The 20,258-nt window shown below is 43.2% G+C and overlaps 1 protein-coding gene across 12 annotated transcripts in view; it reads left to right on the top strand.

Annotated features, from left to right (window-relative positions):
* The window catches only part of NFIA (nuclear factor I A), a 365,771-nt gene that overhangs the window by 78,390 nt on the left and 267,123 nt on the right, over window positions 1-20,258 (top strand). For 2 of the 12 annotated variants that reach the window (XM_054720774.1, XM_054720775.1), the window contains one exon: window positions 20,124-20,257. The exons of the other annotated variants lie outside the window; for them this stretch is intronic. In XM_054720774.1, the coding sequence (XP_054576749.1) occupies window positions 20,124-20,218 (95 nt within the window). In that variant the 3' untranslated portion in view covers window positions 20,219-20,257. Of the gene's footprint in view, window positions 1-20,123; window position 20,258 lie in introns of those variants that run through there. 12 annotated transcript variants of the gene reach the window in all.

The raw sequence follows: 20,258 nt of genomic DNA on the forward strand, positions 1-20,258 counted from the left end.
ATCTCCTTATGATTCACTGGTTAAAACTGGATCACTCACTGCACGGAAATGGGGAAATGAGTATCCAGCTTGCCAGGCCCTGTAGTGGGCAGTGATGAGGAGGCCGTGAATGGCTGTGGCATTTGCCAGGAAGCATGCCTGCCACAGCAGCCAACTCAGCAGGAAACGCAGATGCAGGGCCTGGAGATCCTGCAACTTCCAATACGTATCGAAAGTCTCCAGGTTTGGTCATTATAAAATAAGTATCATTTGGGGGAAGGCCAGTGCTTTATTTTTTAATCAAATATTTTTGCATTACAGGGGGATACATTGCTAACAGGGAGCAAACTACTGAGGGAACATTACATGAATTTATTTAATTCTTGGTAAAGTTTATTTAGAGTTTTAGCAGAGAAGTTAGAAAAGAACATACAAATTAATAATATTCCTGTATTACTACCTTACAATAAAATATCTAAATTACCCCATACATATTTCTTTCTTTTTTAAACTTATGGATAAACTTCATTTTCCTTTAATTGTTTTTATTTTAAAATAAATATTTATTCTAGAAATCATTGTCATCTGATTTATGACAACCTTTATTGGACAGAAATCTTTCCTGTCTTTTTATTTATCTGTACATTTAACTCTTACACTGGGAAACTTTTCCAAAATGCTTTACACAAGCTGACGTTTAAGCTGATTAAAAGAATGCTTATATGAAAGAATGTTTTATATACATGGTTGTAATTGAGATGCTACCAAGCCAGGTATATATTTAGTTACTTAAACTCCAGGATTATGGAAGTTTGAAGAACGCTTAATCATAGGTAAGCATGTACTAGAGGAAAACCTTTAGTACATTTAGTCTATTTGACTCCAGCCAGTCGACTCATCTGTAATATTTTTGCTTACACCTTTTACAGCTTACTGCTGAGTTAGCTATTCTTTAATGTCCTTGGCAAATTCAGGAAGCCACCATGTGTATATAAATTAAGAGAAAATATTTCTGCCTGATCCTGATCATTTTTTCTCAGGGCTATACGTTTGGGTTTTCATGATCTTGATGTTCAAAAAAACAAACAAACCCAAAATGAAAAAGCCAAACCAAACGAAAACAACTAAATACTCTAGGTAATCTGAATGGTTACTCCTTGATACGGGAAGGTATTGGAGAGTTTAGGGACGATAAATGGGTCACCTACCAATACCTAAAATCATAGAAATCTTTACAACAGTTATGTAATTCTAACACATAATTATTTTGTCAGGCCCAGCAAGTTAGTGGAAACTCTAATAACACTAGGATAATTAAATATTTCAGTAACTATCAGCTATAACATCACAGGTAAAACTAATTTTTATTAGGGAAACTATGCTGAGACAATTGTAGAATTATTTAAGGGGGAGAGATAGATACATGAACTAGTTTACTACCCTAAACACTCTATTTAGGATTAAAAATGAAAACACTGTGCAGATGCAATATCAAAATCTACTTTAGAGTGGAGTTGTAATTACAGATTACTTTGGAGACAAGGGAAAGGATAGGGAACTTATTTGTATGGGAAAATATTGTGTTTTCATTTAGCATATACCTGTCATGTGAGAGATACTGTGCCAGATGCTTTAAACGTGCTCTCTTTAATCCTCATAATCTATAAATTGGGTATCGTCACCCTCTTTCTTCGATGGAGACACCAAGGCTCTTAGTACGTCTGGTGGCTTGCCTCAGGTTTTGGAACACAGCTCTATGCCCCAGTACTGATTCTCTTTCCCTATATCAGAAGATCCACACACTCTGGCTGGGTGAGAAGAAAAATAGCAGATGGGCGTACATGTAGGTAAAGGTATGATAATGCACTTAACCTCAAAGTAGTCCAAACTGCTCACGAGGTTTGGACTCTCTACTAGTTACAACTCATGTAAGAAGCTGGGAGTCACTATGGGCTGATTATACCCTAAATGTCACTTAATTCAAGAATATTTGCTGAGCACTTACTTTGTGTTGGGACAGAAAGAAGATGTTCTCATACTTGAAGATTGTACATCTTTTCCCATGTGACTTTTCTAACATTGCTGTAGTGAGAAAAGTCCCTGTAAACCTCTTTAAGCAATGCCTCAATCTGTTTAGGGAAAGGGTAGATAAATGTACGCTTGTTTAGGATTCTGTGCTGATCTGTGATGTATTTTGGAAATGAAGACCAGAGTTAGAATAAGTTTACTTTTCTCGAAAGGAGGCCTTTTCTTAGTGGAGTCATTATGCCATTATTTCCTAGCTATTAAAATTTGCCATCTCGATGCTTGGTTATTCACTGAAAGGAATGAAATATTTATTAAGGTCATATCAGTGTTGTGTACAAAGGGAGCCACGGAGTGATTTTTATGCCTTGCTTTTTGGGAGCAAGTGTTTCTGCTGGGTTGCATCAATGTCTGTAGATTTTATTGATTATAATTAAGTCAGTCTGCATTGTCTCTAAGAATTTACATGGGTTTAAAAATCAATTCTTCATGTATTCATTTGAAGTAGTTTGAAAAAGGATCTGAGGAGAAAGGACAAATCTGCAACTATTAATCCTGTTGTTATTTCTGTGAGCCAGAAATGGTGTTATTTTCCTTGAAAACATCTGCAGGTTTTAGGCGCTGTGATCCTTTTAGTTTTCTTTGCATTTCATTTCCTCTACCTCTAATCTTGCAAAAGCGTGTCATAGCTTATCCTTATCTTCAGTAGATTTCTGGGTGTGCCTGGAAAACCCCCTAGCTCAAATCCAAAAGGTTACTTAAATTCTTATATTGGATGCTCTTCACATACACAGATATTGATGTAAACTTAATACGATTAGGAAGATTTCATGCCAAGTTGATACCTTGCATTTACCTGGTGGATCAGACAAAGGACGATGGGAGGGCTAATGGGTCTGCGCTTTGGTTGGCGGTTGTGGGGGACCTTCTCAGGACTTTTTACTAAAAGATTCCTGTGTTACCTTATGTACATGTCTAAGCCAAGTTTGGCAATTGCATTTATGTTAAAAGTGGAGGCATTAACTATCACATAAGCTTGTGGCATTAACTCACACTGATCTATGTAATAGTGCCAATACCAATTGCAACACCTTTAATAATTAGTGCTTTTGTGGAAGTAAAAGAATTTATTTATATTTACATTATTTTCCTACAGCAGCTGAGTTTAGGTACATCTACTTCTGCCTGAGTGGCCCATCCCTGTGTGTGCATGCATATAATAGGTGTATATTGAGAGAGAGAGTTGAAAAAAATACTTGTTTTTGACATGAAAAATGCTAAAGCAAATTGCAATTTAGTTTTTTAATGGGAAAGATTAAATAAAAATAAAAGAGCATTATTTATAACATGAACTCAAACAGATATACAACTAGTGAGCCTTTAAGGAACAGTTTTAGTTACCCAGACTGGTGATAAGGGGAGATTATGGACACTAACACTTTCTGTGACCAGGATTCTTGAAGGTATTTAATAAAAATTTCTCCTGTTATAGTTCTTTAAAATGGCACTATATTTGGGATATCCTATGACTATTTCATGCTTCTGGATTGATGTTACATATGTCTTCCAAGAGGTTGAAAATTAAGCCTTGGCTACAGCAGTCTTGGTATTATCTATAAGCCCATAGCTTTTATTTAAAAAATAGATTTTTATTGATTTCAGAGATGAAGGAAGAGGGAGAGAGGTAGATAGAAACATCAATGATGAGAGAGAATTATTGATTGGCTGCCTCCTGTATGCCCCACACTGGGGACTGAGCCCATAACCCGGGCATGTGCCCTGACAAGGAATCAAACTGTGACCTCCTGGTTCATAGGTCGATGCTCAACCACTGAGCCATGCTAGTTGGGAGAGCCCATAGGTTTGATCACATTTTTTTGAAAGCTTAATTATGAATGGTTGTTAAATATTTTTCACTTACCCACTTACCAGCACTTTCTTCTTTTGTCTTTCTTTTTCTTTCTTTCTTTTTTGTAGCAAGGCTTGCTTTCTTTGCTTATGGAAGGCCTCAAGTTTGTTTAGAAAACAAAGTCTGTCTTATCATAATTTTGTTGGAGACAAGATGCAGTTACATAAAACAAATGGCAAACCTGTGAAACTTTTGCTCCTCATATCAGGCCTCTGTGTGGGAAACCTAAATGAATAAAATAGCAACTGTTCAACATAGCCTGCCTGGACTCTGTTGAAGGGGAGCTTTTATTTACAAAATTGAGTTGATTCCTCCCTAAAACAAAAATAATCGTAATTTTAGAGAATCTTGAAAGCTTTTAGATAAATACTCCAAGTATTCTCCCCCCTACTCCCCGTGCCCCCCTACCCTCTGCTGCTGTAAGCTTAAAAAGCAACATAGACGGTCGGAAGCCCGTTCCCCCCCCGCCCCAATTTTGTAACAAGTAAAGAATAGAAGATTCTAAATATTTATGCCCCACCCCACCCTGACACTCTTCTGTGTTCTGGTCAGACTGGTCCTTGCTGTTCGTTTCTCCCCACTCCCCGCACTGGGCTCTCTCCGTTGTCCCTCCAGGAATGCTCTTCTTTCTACCCTCACATCTCTGTCCAGAGGAGGCCTGTCAGCCCTCATTCTGTGTTTTAGGTGTGGTCCCTCCTGAAGTCTTTCAGACTCTGCAACTGAATGTGGTTATTTTGGAAAGGGGTCCGCACTTTCCAATACAATTGCCTTACCTACTTTGTGGTTGGGCTCTGTATTATTCTTTTTTGCTGCCTGGTGTTTTACATATTTGTGTACTTAGAAGTGTTCAGTGGTCAATAGGCATTTACTAAATGCCTGTTCTTGCCAGACATTATGGTACTTACTGGGAAAATCAAAAGGTTTAAAACCTGGCCTGTGATATCAACAACCTCTTGGTCTTTTCTTTCCCCAACGTGGCTCTGAATTCCCAATGGATAGGAACAGTCTGATGGTTCTTTGTTATCCTCAGGAAATCCTGGCTTCTTGCATAGAGTACCTGCTTAATAAATGAGTAGTTGACTAAACCAGTTTTCTTCTGATTGAATTTGAACAGCAAAGATTGGCTTTCCTCTCTGGGATTTGAATAAAAATAGTGTAATAAATGCTATTTGCCATTACACTGTGATATTTTTGTGGTATGTAAAGGAATATTTTCCCACTACTCCTGCCATATACTCTTGGGGTACTTGCCATTTATCTTGGAAGGCATGGTAATAATTAGCATAGGTCAGGCAATCAGAATTTTATGGAGTGTCAGTAGGCGCTGTGTTGGCCTCCTTTGTCTGGCCCCATTCAGCTACCTTGGGGATCCTCAGGCATAGACAACTGTCTGAATACAACTCCTGGACACTGTCAGCTGTAGCTTTCATCAAGTTCCCAAAGGCATCCATGCCCCAGAAGAGGTTAAGTGAATGATTTAAGTTCACACTTGTCTCCCTGAAGGATCTAAAATGTAGGTGGCATTTGGGCAGGTTCACAGCTGCTCAGATTCCCACAATTTCCTTTTACCTAGTTGGGGGAAGAAGAATGCCTGTAAATGTGGGTATATTGTAAAACTTGAGATGACCGCCAAGAAGCTGTAGGGTTCCTGGGCAATTTATGGCCAAGACCTACATTATTAGGATAGGCCCAGAAACCCAGCTTGCTAGTAAATGGTCTTGGATCATAGCACTCGGTATTTTCCCTGTACTCCAGCCAATGCAGGGTTTTTGAACGTTCAGGACTGTAACCTAACCTGAACTCTTGCCTGGGAATACGCTCCCCCAGCCCTCCAGCCCCACTTTTCCCATCTAAATGACAAGGGTAATTATCAGTAACATTTTGAACTTCCCTGCAAAATAGTATTCTTCACTGAGGATAGTAGGAAGTATTTCTTTACTTGGGAACTTTAGAAGATGGTCTGAGCTGAGCAGAAATTGTCATTGCCTTTTTAACGGCTGGACACTTATCACCAGGCTGTGCCAACATCAGTGATGGCCCACCCACAAAGGTGTTTGGTCTTGATAAACTTCTAAAGAAGCAGACTTTGTCTCTGTGTGTGCTTTTAAATAGCTACTGGAGAAAGAGAGAGAGAGAGAGAGAGAGAGAGAGAGAGAGAGAGAGAGAGAGAGAGATTCTTTCCTAAATAGAAAAGGGAAGAAAGTTTATAGAAAATAATGCCTAAGTTGCTAACACAGTGTTTGCTTTTGCTCTGTGATGTGCGTGGGTGTGTATATATGCGTGGGTGTGTATACGTGTGTGTATGTGTGTGCACACATGCGCACATGGGTGCTTGTGTTCATACTTAGTAAAAGGCCTTTACATGCATACCAGATTGGCTACATCACCTTAGAAGATTCATTTACTCTCTCAATTTCTTTTATTACCAATCTTTGATCAAATACTCTTATTATGTTCTCTAAAACTATGACATAAAGGGGACGGGTGAAAAAATTTCTGAAATGCTAAATGTATTCCAGGCTAAAAGTATTACAATAGGATGATGTTGTTTAACCCATCTACTTGAAATAAGAAGCCAAGCAAATGGAAATGTGATATGTTTAAGAGGGCAATTCTTAGAGGGAAAAAATGTTTGATGTTCCTTCCAGTCTGACATTATTCATTGTATTTTTATTTTAAGCATAATTTGAAAATATTTTGGAAGTGCCGTAGTGCTATTTCTTCTCTGGTTGAGCCAAAGGATAATACCAGATAAATGCTCTCTGTAATGTAGGCTACATTGAATCATTAAAGCTCCCATCTTTGTTAAAACACTAAATATAGGATTTGGGAGGAGGGGGAATTTCTTATTTAGGAAAAAAATTTGGTAGGTCTTCCTTAAAGCAATGAAGGAGATGCCCTGGTGGTCTAACTTGAGAGGAAATGAGAGAATCTGCCGTTTGCTGTGGCCACCATGCTCACAGTCCTGTGCTGGTGCAGGTGTGGACGTGACTCTGTGCTTTCGTTGGGGTAAGAGCCCTGGAATAGGATTATACCCTTGATTCTAAGACTGAGAGCTGTAATGGAGGCAGCAGCATTTGATTCGGAGGGGGATTTCCGATGCACCCCCTAGGGGAGTCCTCGGGTTAATACAAAGGGTGATGTCAAAGGATTTACCTTAGGAGCTTTGTCACTGAGTACAGAGAAAGGAATTTCTGTGATGATTCCAAACTTAGACTAAATGCTAGGGAAGAATCCAAGGACTCTAACCTCCAGGGGAGAAAAGCAGTAATTTATGGATCTCTCTAGAAATTATGGTTAGGTTCTTTTCCCTCTGAACCCAGTCTTCCTTGGTCATGTGACTGGAATTCAATTATCAGCACCATAAATAATCTTGTGAATGGAAGCAGTGTGTTTGGCAGTGAATTTCTGCTTTCTAAAGAGAAAGGGACCTTTAGGAGTTATTAGAAATAATGCTGTACTAGCCAGGACTATGAAGGCAAATGGTCACAGAGGTGCAGGACCAGGTCCCTGTAGACGGTGGGTTTAAGAGGAGTCAGATATGTGCTGGTGACGGATGGCATGAAGGGTGGATATGTGTTTTTAAAAAAATGCATATTTAAAGCAGGCTGTATTTAGACGTTTATTTATAATTGGTTTTAGGATAAAGCCAGCCTGTTGATGCATAACAGAGTTGACTGGTTCCATTAGCATCCTTGAAATATTTAACAAGACGCTGAGTTTAGCATGTGAGCTCTTTCAACCACTGTTGGAGATAAGGCAGTCCATGTTGGATAATTCTTGATGTAAAACCAGCAGGCAGCCCCAGCTCCATTTTTCTCCCACCTTGCCCCTTGTCCTGCGTTCTAGACTAGGGAAGGGCAGCTTTTTATAGTCAGAGGTCTGTATGCCTTTGAAAATAGCCCTTCTTCTAGTGATCTGCTGCTAGTGACAATTTATGTCCTGAAGATAGCAAAGAGTGCTGATTTAATTCATTTTACTACCAGTGTCCTTTCATGGGAGCAAGCAGGCTGGTAAAATTGTTTCAGGAACCAGAACATTTTTCTTGGTTATTTATAACATAACACGATCATCCAGCTACACAGGGCTTCGTTCAGTTGAGAAAGTCTATTGAATCCAAAAATAATAATCCTTTATATTTGTACAGTATTTGCAGTTTTATAAGGAACCCTTCATATCCATTCTCTCATTTGATTTTTCTGACAACTCCATAAGGTAGAGAGGGCAGGTATTGTTACTTCCAAATTACAGGTGAGGAACCCGAAACCTATGTGCTTGCAAGTCTTGTGCCCAGGGTTTCACACCCGTAAGTGACTGGGATGTGAGCCCCCTAGATTTCATTCTGGCTCGAGGGCCAGTGCTCTTTCCACTGTTTGTTTTGATACCCTTGGAAGGTTCATTGCTCATCTAGGAAAGAAAAATTGGCAGCTCTTGCTGAGAAACATGAAAGTCTGCTGGGAGAGACAGATCCAAGAGAGTTGCACTGGTTACTAAATAAAATGAGAAGAGACCAAGGGGGTCAAGGGGCTTGTCCTACTGCCTGGGGTCACTCACTGTGTGATCAGGAGCATGTCTCTTAACTTCTCCATGCCGGGGGTTTCTCCCAGTTTGTCCAAACATGAGAATCTCTAATCTGCCCTCGCCAGCCTGCAGATCCATGGTGAAGACGATGGAGAAGTAACTTCTCTGAAGGCCCCTTGGAAGGGACATTTTATACATGTGGACGGTGGTATCACGATGCATGTTTTTGGTGTTTGAGTTTCAGGTGTAAGGTGGGAAAGCTATCATTTCCCATTTGTAGGGGCCTCAAATCTACTCTCAAGGGAAGACTAAGGGATTGCTTTATTTGCCCTCAATCAGACCCTTACTTTTCCTAATTTACTTTTATTTATTTCTCTCGCCTCTCTGGGCAGGACTGTGAAGATATTCCCAAGCATTTCCTATGGGAGGTGAGGGTGTTCCAGGGAAGGAACGTCAGACTTATAGTCAGATGGCTCAGTCCCACCACATTCCAGCTGTGTGACCTTGGATAAGTGACTTCGCCTCTCTCAGCCCCAGTTTCTGTCTGTCCAGCAGGGATAAGGGTGATACCTAAGGGCCTTAAGTGAGATAATGGATGCATAGTGGCCTGGCAGGCACTCAAAACATTCTCAATAAACGCTATTCTGTGTTAGGGAAAAGTGAATAGAGATTGATGATCAGGGCAGAGCTGATGAAAGACATGCATGGAGAGAGGGGAAGCTTTAGGATTGGCTATTTTTTTTCTATTTTAAACACTGTTTGTTATATTGTCTTTCAGTTTTCATTTTGCCTCTCATCCTTTTTTCTCTCAGACATGAGGTGTCTTAAAGAAAAAAAAACAACTAGGAGGTGAGGGTGTTAGGCAGATGGGAGGTCCATGGCTGAATGTACTTACAGAAGCCCCACCCTGGGTCTGCGCCTAGTTTCGGCCATTTTGAAATGTGTGGCTCTCAGCAGGCCAGGGTAGTTTGCGAAGCTGTTGGGGCGGCTTTACCCAGACACTGTTACCTGCTCCGAGAGCCACATGCACGCCTACACACACTCCACGAAGCAGATGAATTCTTTTGTTCTCCATCTGGTCTAAAAATGAAATGGACTTTTAATGGAATGGGTTGGGGAATTCCACACACCATCAGGACTTTGGAGCAAGGTCAGAGATAGAGTGCACCGTGGCTTTTAAAAGGATTTGTTATCCTTCGTTTCATCTGGCAGTGGGAGGGGAAATGAGGAAGCAGGAGTGAGTGAACGAAGCTGCTGTCATGTGGTAGCAAACCAGTGCGTTACCTGGTATCTGCCATTCGCATTGAAAACGGAGAAGGAAGGAAGGGAGCGTATTTCTGCCTTTGCTCCCATGTGTTAGAGAAAGGGCACATTGGTTTGGTTCCATCTGAGAACCTTTGAGCTTCTCTGATATGCCAGACACTGTGATAGGTGCCCAGGGCATAAGGAAGGAAGACACAGATCTTGTTGTTGGGAAGGTTCATTTGAGCCACTTGTGATGGGCTGAAGTTATGTTTTGAATTGTAAGAGGTAGGATTTTTGAATGTACTTTAACAAAATAATTTTTTATTGATTTCAGAGAGGCAGAGAGAGGGAGAGATAGAAACATCAATGATGAGAGAGAATTGTTGATCGGCTGCCTCCTACACACCCCACACTGGGGATCAAGCCCATAACCCAGGCATGTGCCCTGACCCGGAATTGAACCATAACCTCCTGGTTCATAGGTCAATGCTCAACCACTGAGCCACACTGGCTGGGCTTGGACGAACTTTTGATAGGGCACGGATAAGAGGTGGTGATTTGTTCTTTTGATTTGTATTTTATAGGGTCAAGTTATTCCAATCTCCTATGCCCGTGGTCGGCAAACTGTGGCTCGCGAGCCACATGCGGCTCTTTGGCCTCTTGAGTGTGGCTCTTCCACAAAATACCACGGCCTGGGCGAGTCTATTTTGAAGAAGTGGCGTTGGAAGAAATTTAAGTTTAAAAAATTTGGCTCTCAAAAGAAATTTCAATCATTGTACTATTGATATTTGGCTCTGTTGACTAATGAGTTTGCCGACCACTGTCCTATACCATATTGTGTATATATACTGTTTAAGATTATATATACATTATCCATAATAATAAAAGCATAATATGCTAATTAGACTGGACATCCTTCTGGATGTCCTTTTGGACGACCTTCCAGACGAAGCCGGGGCTTTAAGGGAAGCTTGGTCCCGGGTGCCAGAGAGAAGTCGGTGCTGGCAGCTAGGGGAAGGAAGCCCTACTCTTGCATGAATTTCGTGCATCGAACCTCTAGTATATATATAATCTTAATCAGTATTTAGTGAATTTGTGATGACAATCATAATAATAACCCTGATTTTTAAAGAGTACTATCTGTATTATACCACTTACCTAGTGATATTATGTGCATTAGCTCATTTAATTCTTACAGCTCCCTGTTGTTATCAGTATTTTAAAGACAAGAAAATTGAAGCATGGAGAAGTTAACCCTATGGCATGATCCTCAGGTATGTTCTGAATCATTAAAGACGGTTATGTTATATCTAGTTACTGTTTATAGGAAGAATGGTTCTAGCCTCTGTGTATGTGGTTTGGACAACCATTTATTATATACAAGACTCTCTGATTTTAGGTTAGTCAGACTCCGCTTTCCATAATCCCCTCCTCAAAGGTAAGCCATCCTGAAAAAAGAGGAGCTTTAATGAGCCATCTCTATTATTGGTTCTGTAAGACCTTGACATTTGCAAACTTTGTGTGTGTGTGGTTTTTTTTTTTTTTTTGTCTTTTGTCCCACACAGTAGCCACTCTTGCAAATCAACCTTGGGAAGTTAGCATTCTTAATGAAGATCTATAGGAGACTTTCTCCTTAGACAGTAAATCAGCTCTGCCAGGGCACCATCCATCTCTTCCTTCGAGCGCATGAATTGGTATATGGCACCTTACAACAGCTCATTTATCTTACGTGGGTCCCTGGTTATTCCCTCTGCCCACTTCCCTCAGATTGCCAGAGATCAAGGCAGAAGTGCAGTAGCTCATGGCTTTGTGGTTTGAAAGTTGCCAAGGTCAGCCAAGGTGCCTGTGGCACTGACTTACAGAGAGCTGGTACAAAGTATCACCAATAACTTTTAGGTGATATCACCCACGCTAGCGAAGGGGTTAGTTTGCTAAAGCATTGGAATTACGCTTGGTTAATTAAAGGTGGCTAGAAGATAGAGCAATAGGAGAAAAAGTTTGTTACCTCATATCCTACCTTTAGAGATTTTTTTTCCCGGTTAACATTCATCCAAATCATACTGGTGTCTTTTGGCTTTACAGTTAGTTCTATAATAGTGATAATGATGCACTTTTGTATACCTAGGCTATACTCTAGATGCTTTTACAAATGCCCTATTTTATCCTCACAATTCTACCCTGGGGTAGGAGCCATCCTCCTCATTTCACATGTGGGGAGCTGATCACCATGGAGGCTAAATAACCTGCTGAGGATAAATAAACAGAAGCCGGGTTCAAAACCAAGTGTCCTCAACATTTGCTTCTCTGACCATCTTCTGGCAAGGCCAGAGCCTTGCTGGAATCACCCACTGTTGGAAGGATGGTGCCAACTGTACATATCATTCTGGTAACAAATTGATCGAGGTAGAATAGTAGTGTGAGATGATGGTTAGCGGTGGACCTAAAGGCCATGCTTACTTTGTTACTGGCACTAATACTTGTTTTATTGTTGGGGTTTCCTCACAAGCAGGCCCCGAGACTAAGGTTTGGGAGGTGATCCCAGGGAGTATGGGGAGGAAGAATGTCCAGTAAAGGGCATCTTAGCACATTATTGCTGTGACCAACTGGGGCTCATTCCCTCTGGGTACTTCCCAGGAGGTAGAACATCATCATAATTATTTCACCAAGAGCCAACTCTTGTCCTCCATGCTTGAGGGGGGGTACGTGTGCACATGAATTCTGCACTTCCAGTCTGCCCACTCTGCCCCGTGGACAGAGAAAGCCCTGAGGCAGAAAGACTCAGGTGTTTGTGTTTGAGACTGGAAAGCATGTCTGCCCCAGCTGTAGACCAGCTCCATGGTGGGGTGAACAGCATAGGGGGAGGGCCCCAATAGTTTCTGCTGCATTTGCTTTTGAAGTCAACACTACTAGTGCTGACAAAGATGCATCCAGCCTGGGGCCTCTCACTGGGAAGTTGACAGCCTTGCACAGGCAAAGCAAGAGAGCAGGGGCAGCAGTGAAGCTAGGTTTCGTTTTAGGGGAGGAACAGAGGAATGGGAGTCAGGCAGTCCCAAACTTGGGTCCCAGTTCTGCCATTTCTTAAGTATGTGTTGGGCGAGTCTATGTCTCTGAACCTCAGTGTTCGCATCCATAAACTGGACACAGCTGCCTTCCAGGGTTCATCAAAGCCTTTGTAAAGTATGAAGCAACATGAAGCCTCTGTGTTGTTGCCTTTGGGGCTGCTGATTGAGGCAGCTGATGGAGTGTTAGGTGCGAGTGGGACGTAGAGGGCAGCTGTTTGCTTCATGGGAAGCTCCTGGGGGAGCCCCATGCTAATTCCTCAGGAAGCCTGACCTCAAGCATCCTGCAAGTCAAGGGGCAGTGAATTCAAACCCTGACCGGGCCCCTCCTTCTCAGTGTGGTTCCTTGCCAACTGAATTGGTAGCCCCGGTTCTGCACCAGGGAGAGGGTGCATTTCCAGTAACTCTCCGTGGAGTGCAGATTTATTTTTATAGTGAAAGTTGATTTGGATATGCAACCCCATGGATCAAGTCCTGGTTCTTCTAAAGGTCCTTTGGCCTGTAGAGATGTCAGATAAGCTCTTGTCTTCTCATTCACAATGTGGTTTCTGGCCAAAGGCTGACTTCCACAGGTGGCTGATATTCAGTGAATCAGGACTCTTTCCATATGTGAACTTGGCTCTAGTGCAGCCAAGACCTGCACGGAGACCTGGGAGTGCCTTTCAGTATCCACCCTTCACTTCCCCCTGGCTTCTCAGGATTCACGCCAGGGAGGAGGGCAGATGCCCCTTACTCTATTCGCGCAGTGCCCAGGACTGCCGTTGCTTCCCCCTCCTCACCCAGTCAGCCCCTGGCTTGAACTCCATCACTCAAGAGGGAACATTAAAAAACCCACACCTCTGACTCATGCTTTGATTTTGTGGCCTAAAGAGGCAAAGACGCCGTAAGGAGCTTTTAGGGGCCATCACCGTGGAGCCTCTTTATTGCCTAGCAAGAGCCTTAAATGATAATGGGAAACCTCACTATTGATTGGCTGACTCTTAATTCTTCCTCTTTGGGTTTTGAAGTAGAAGTGATGGTCCAGAATATTTATATTACTCATTGGATATATTAAATTAAACATACGAAAGTCCTGAAGCCACTTAAGATGAGGTTGCAGCTCTGGTGAACGGGACTTTATTACCAAAAGAGGGAATAGTAGCTTTTAGTTGTGGCTTCTCTGGAAAATGTATTGATGATAAGAATGGCTCAGCAGAGGTCTTGGGACTCTCAAAAGGGGCTTAGAGTGTGCTCTCTTTTACGAAAGTTCCTCAGGCCCATTCTCTATAAAAACCCAGGTCTACGGCGTAATGGAGAGTGTGGTAACAAATTCTTAACTTCTGTTCTTGCTGAAGATAAGTTCCACTGACGTCTTGGCAAAGGCTGTTAAAGACCAGTGTTTGGGTTCTGGGGCTGCAAGTCACATAAGAAAATGTCTGCTCACTATAAGAAGCCACGTGAAGTACAACCGCCCTGTACTATGGGATTTAAATTCTTTCTCTCATCTTAAATCCATTGGAAATTAGCATAGATGAGAGGCTTGGCCGATTCTGTTAAATGACCAAGAAGGCATATAAGGGCTACAATTTTTGTTTTAAAAAATTTTGATCCCTGGAAGGAATACAGGGCCCGAGGCAGTGAAATGGTTAATATGACAGCCACCCTTCCAGGTTTCCCCAGATATGCTTACTTGCCGTACAATGGATAATTGTTAGCTCTTGTTGTGCAGATGCTGTTGCAGATGGAGTCCTGTACCTGCATGCATAGCAAATGAATTAGACTGGCAATCCCCTTTATAAAGCATAAATATGTAATTTGTTCAGCTGTTGTAATTAAATATGTATGTGTGAAACAGCCACCATTCAGGTCATTAATGATGCGCCATGCCAAATTAGAGCTTACAGACAGTAATGTACATTGTTGTGCAATGAGGGAATTGCAAATAACACAGCTAAGCCTTTCCTAGTAAAGTGATGCATTCAGCAGCCTTAAAAGGAATATTTACCTTTGCAACATTATTTTTATTTAGAAGGTACATTTTTGTTCAATGTGAAAGTCTGTAAGATGGAATTACTTTTATCACCAGTTTAGTTTTATTAATGTTTTAACATTTTATCATACATATGACACAGACTTTATTAAACATGCTGCTTGGTGATAAGTCTTAAGTAACTACTTATGTATAAAACAGCAGTTGCCCCTGGTTTTCTACATGGTTATGATAGAATTGATATATCATACCACCATGAAATATCTTGATTATTTCATTGCATTAAAAAAAACAAAACCCTTATAATATTTTAACTGTGTTCCCCACTGATGGATAAAGCAATTCCTGTGACAGTAAACAGTATTTTTATTTCCATAGAAATTGAGCTGAGAAAAATGCAGTTATCAAAATATAAACAAATGAAAGTGGTAAATTTGCCTCATGCTTTAATTACTAATGAATTACTTGTGAATCCAAGGAATTTCCTAAGAAAAGTGTCATCCTTGGGGTTAGAATGGTTGTTTTTAAAATTTTAAGATTCAAAGTTTGTAAAGTTAATTCATTTGGGAAAATTATTGTTTTGTCCTTTTTCTCCTTGGTTTCACGTTACAGTATTTCAAATACTTGACGCTGAAACTTAAATATATTAAAACTATTTTTATTTTAAATTCTTTCTGCATTTGTATTTTGGTGGTCTATAGACGATCTATTTTTAACATGCCTGTTGTTTTGACGGTTGGTACTGAGACTACAAGAGCTAACCATCTTGACCTTTTTGTCCACCCGGGCAGCAGGAGGAAGTGTCTCAGAGTTAATTCTGTCTTGTTCACAGCTGGGAACAGAACATTCCTCTGTGATCTGCTTGCCCATGATTCGCTGCGATCTCCTGGAAGCCAAACTTGATACTATAAATCCTGGGCTTCTGAGGTCGAACACAGATCAACCTTAGTGACACATTTGGTTAGGAATTAGTCAAAGTTTCAGACAGTTGAAAATAGAATTATTTGGTACATTATTTTAGTTTTACACCAAATTCAAATTTAGAAATTTCTTTAAGCCTAAAATTAACCAAGGTTCAGGACCCTAAAGAATTTTCAGTTAGATCTCCAAATTGTATGCAGATATAAAATCTTTATTTTTAACAAATAGGCAAATGTTTTAATTCAGTAAATGTGTATTTTATTTTAAACAGATGAAATAGCTTGGTTTGCTCTACCTAAATTATTGTTCCTTAATATCAAATATTTTACTTAAAAGAAGTTTTTAGCTTTGTATCTCTTGATTTTCCTGTCCCATGTTCTGTATAACTTTTAGTTCAACTAAATAGGAACATTTCATTTGCAACCTTAAGGACAAGTTTGGTTCATGCATTAATGTTTATGAAGATAAAAATGTTATATGGGTGACAATGATTTTAAAATATTTTGACTTGTTTTGATTGTATTCAAACTTCCCTGAATACTGAACACCATGGAAAGACTTGGCCCTGCTAGCTACATGCTTAGCATAAACTATGACTTTATAACTTTTCTGAAAAGTCTTTAAGATCATTTTTTCATTCAATTCCTAGATCTCAATGAGAGATCTTACTCTTTGCTCGGCAGCTTCTCTTATTTATACCTGCTTTGGAACTGTAGCACCTGTGAAACAGTATGATGTCTATTTTGGTTTTTGGAGAGAGCATTTGGAAGGACCCGTTGCTTTATTTAAAACTAGTGGCCCGGTGCACGGATTTGTGCACATTGAAAGGAAATTAATTAGAAGAAATATTTTAGTATTGCTATTCACCCTTTCTTTATAATAGAAGTATCAACCAAATTCACTCTTTCAGGTAATTGTCAACAACACAGCAATAAATATCAACACGAAGCAGATTATTATTGTAGATCACGCAGGGAGAACAAAGGGTAAAATATTTAACTGCAGCAGTGTTTGACTATATTCTGCGCAGTGAGAAAACCTGAAGTCATTTTCAAGGTCCACCATTTCTTCTTTTCTGTCGGGTCAGGTTTCTAAATCTCCATTTTCCGGCTAATGAAAAGAAAATAGGATTCTACTGAGTCTACCTATTCCAGGACTTCTGTGAGGATCAAATGAGATGAGGCATGGGGAAAATGCTTCACAGATATTCGGTTACAGTGTAAAGTGTTTCCACCTGGCTATAAAGCAAGTCGTGTTCCTGGGCTAAAGAAACTCTAAGGAGGCTAGTTGCTAGGGAGAGGAAGCTGGATGTTGCTACGTGACGTCATTACCCGATGCCCACAGCCGCCATTTCCGGGCTAGGCTGGGCTGTGGGCCGCGTTTTGCGCCATGGGGTCTTGGCAGCGTCAGCTGTGATTTGGTGGGCTGTCGCTCCGGGGTGGTGGCGGGGCCTTTGTCCCACTTGGGGGAAGCCGAGTGTTGTTTTGTGGGTGCCAGGTCCACGGTGCCATTTCTCTGTAAATGGCCAGTGTGTGTCATGGCAGCTCTTGTGTTGAGCGTTTGCCCCCTGGTGGTCAGTGCGCGTCATAGCGACCCGTCAGCCGAACACTTAGCATATCAGCCATATATATATATATATGCTAGAGGCTCAGTGCACGAAATTCGTGCACAGTCCCTAGGCCTGGCTGGCGATCGAAGCACGACTGTTGGCGTGGAAGGGCAGGTTGCAGCTGACCTCTGGGCCCTGGGCAGCACCTGGGCCCCCAGCCCCTGCGTTCCCCCCTTCGCCTGAGTCACGGCGCCCGAGTCCCCATGCGGAGAAGTGCTGACTGCGACCAGACACCGTGGGCCGGGGCACAGCATGGGCCCCTGGGCTGCCTAGCAGTGTCGCATGGAAGCTGGGTGGGCAGCATGCTCTCTCCCAGCTGGCCTTGCAGACCGGCTCCTGTGCGAACCCACAGGGAGCCCAACTGGCCCCTGCGGTCCCGGTGGCTGTGGCCCGGCTCACTCGGAAGAGGCCACGCGGATGCGGGGCGGGCTCCTCGAGAGCGCCTCGCACCTGAGTGCCGGGGTTTCCCCAGTGTGAGCCCTGATGTCCCGGGGGAGGGTAGCATGGGGATGAGAGCGAGCTCATCAGACACTTCACATTCTCACCACACCTCTGTCCCTGTCACCCCTTCCCCCAGGTAGCCGGAGAGCAGTTGCAGCCCCCTGCCCGGGCACCGCGGGAGGTTGGTCACCGCCACCCACCCCCAGTTCCCCGTCCCAGCCTGGGGCCCAGCCCCGATTGGGCAATTAGGGCCTTCCGGCCGCTGGTCGCCGTCTGCAGGGTGCTACTGGTCAAGGGCCTGGCTCCCTCAGCGCCTGGGAGCCGGATGGTGGCCCCATCCCCCGCCGCTGCTGCCACTAGTTGCCATCTGTCGGGTGATCAGCAGGGCGATTGGGCCCCCGCTTGCACCCACCTTGGCCTGGCACCGCCTGCTCATGTGCTCCACCATCCCGCTGCAGTCCTGCTCTCGTGGGGGTCCATCGGGGCTGGCAGCGCCTCCACTGCCGCCCGCTGCCAGCGCCGCCAATGCCCGCCATGTTCCGCACCGCCCCCTGGTGGTCAGCGCACGTCATAGAGAGCAGTTGAACTCCCCGCTGAACAATTTGCATATTAGGCTCTTATTATATAGGCTAGCCAATCGCAGCTATTGAGCAGAGGTCTCTCCTAACTTATTATCTCCCAGGAATTTCAAAGTTGCTTAAAATCATCAAGTGATGACGATTGAGGAATCTAATTGTGGAATACATAGGGATGAGCATTGGAGGTGTGCTGGGGACACCTGACTTGAGAAATGCCAGTGATGTTGGTATGTGTGAAAGGGTCACAGGCCCTTCCCAGGTAGTTTCAAGGAGAAGACACACGTTGCAGATACGCGGCTGGCTTGGTTCCATCAGGCCCCCTGCTCTGAGGAATGCAGGTAAAACCATCCCCATGTCTATTGGTCTTGTAGCTGTGGCCAGGCTGTGCATGGAAGAGGTACCCATCCCTGAGAGGTGGGAGCAGCCCAGGGGCTGGTGGCCCGTGGCCAGGTGCTTCCTGATGACAGGCGGGCGGCCCGGCCAATCAGAGGCGCCCTGTTGCTGGCAGCCGCTCCCTTGGCCACCGCTGCAGTAAACACTTTCCCTGGGATGATGGCTTTCTGTTGTGTCTGGCAGCCACGCAGGGCCGCTTGAACTTTAGCCAGAGGCAAATATTTATACATCAGAGTGTGCAGTGTTCCACTGGTCAGGCCTGAGAGGGAGAGACCTCCGTGCCTTGTAGCCAAAGAGGATGTGTCCTTTTTTCCCCCCTCTTTTCTTTTTTTTTTCCCTTTTCCCCTGTGAGACTTTGTGAAGCGGGACCATCCAGGAAGGTCCCTGGAGCTCGGGCTGCGTGTGCTTCTTTTCCAGGACGTGCGCAGGCACACACTGGGGATGTGCTTTCACGGAGGGATGGCGCCCTGACGTTTCTGCCTGCTCCTTTAATTCCTCTTGGAAAGTTTACAGTTAATATTTCCCCTGGAACGGTGTCAAGCTTTTGACAGAGCCCGAGTGTATGCCGAACTGTGAAACTGAGCCCGAGAAGCACGTTGGGAGAAATCTGTTTCTACTCAAATCCGTAAGGTTTTATTGAAAAAAACAAAAACAAAAACCTTCAGGGCGGGGGACCCCCGAGAGAGGGCCTCCGCCCGGCTTCTCCCCCGTGCGGGGCTCAGGCCGCCATTTTAAGGAGCCAGCGAAGGGCGACGACGTCCAGCTCCTTACATGGCGGCTGTATTTACTCGGCCGCAGCCAATCAGCGCGGGCCGGGCCGGCACGTGACACGCCACGAGGGCACGCACAGCCATTTCCTTGTTTCTAAGAAGCTCGCTACCTTCCCAGAGCACTTCACCTTGTTTCGCATGCCAAGTGCTCCCGCAGAATGCGCCTCGCAGACTGGCGTTTGTCCACGGAGTTATTTTAGTAGGTAGAGAGGCTCCGAGCGCTGGGGCTGTGCGCATTCTTTATGTAAAATGGATTTCCCTTCCTGGCCGCAGGCCAAGGGCACAGCACACTGGCTGGGTGAGAAGAGAGCTTCTCTGCTGAGAAACTGGTGGACCGACACACTCTAATTTTTTGGCTTCTGACCAAACAAGCTAGATGGATGCCAAAATTCAACAAAATAACACATTATTGTGTGATAGGAGCCGTGCTCAGAGGGAGGAGGAACTCAGAGGAACTTCATACTGCCTCCCTCCCCCCTCCTTTTTTTTTTTTTTTTTTTAGCATTGTCTCTTCGGGGAGTTTTCTTTGGGAAAAGAGAGGAAAAGGCAAAATGCAACCTAGAGAGTAAGATATAATTTGCACATAAACCCGAAGGAAGCAACTGAAAGAAAACAGAGGAGTTTAAAATTACTTTTATGAATTTTCCCAGGCATACCCCACTGTTCTCTGACTTGACTTTATTTCCATTCTTTTAACCCTGTAGGCTCCATCTACGCCTGTGAGCTGGATGCTGGACTGCTTATTAATGACAGGAGAATTAACGTGAGATTCAAATACTTTAAAAAGGCTTTTATTTAAAATACGGAGTTTTGGCAGCTTATGAGGAACAACAGAAAAG

Source organism: Eptesicus fuscus, chromosome 9 (genome assembly GCF_027574615.1).
Source record: "Eptesicus fuscus isolate TK198812 chromosome 9, DD_ASM_mEF_20220401, whole genome shotgun sequence".
Lineage (NCBI taxonomy): Eukaryota > Metazoa > Chordata > Mammalia > Chiroptera > Vespertilionidae > Eptesicus > Eptesicus fuscus.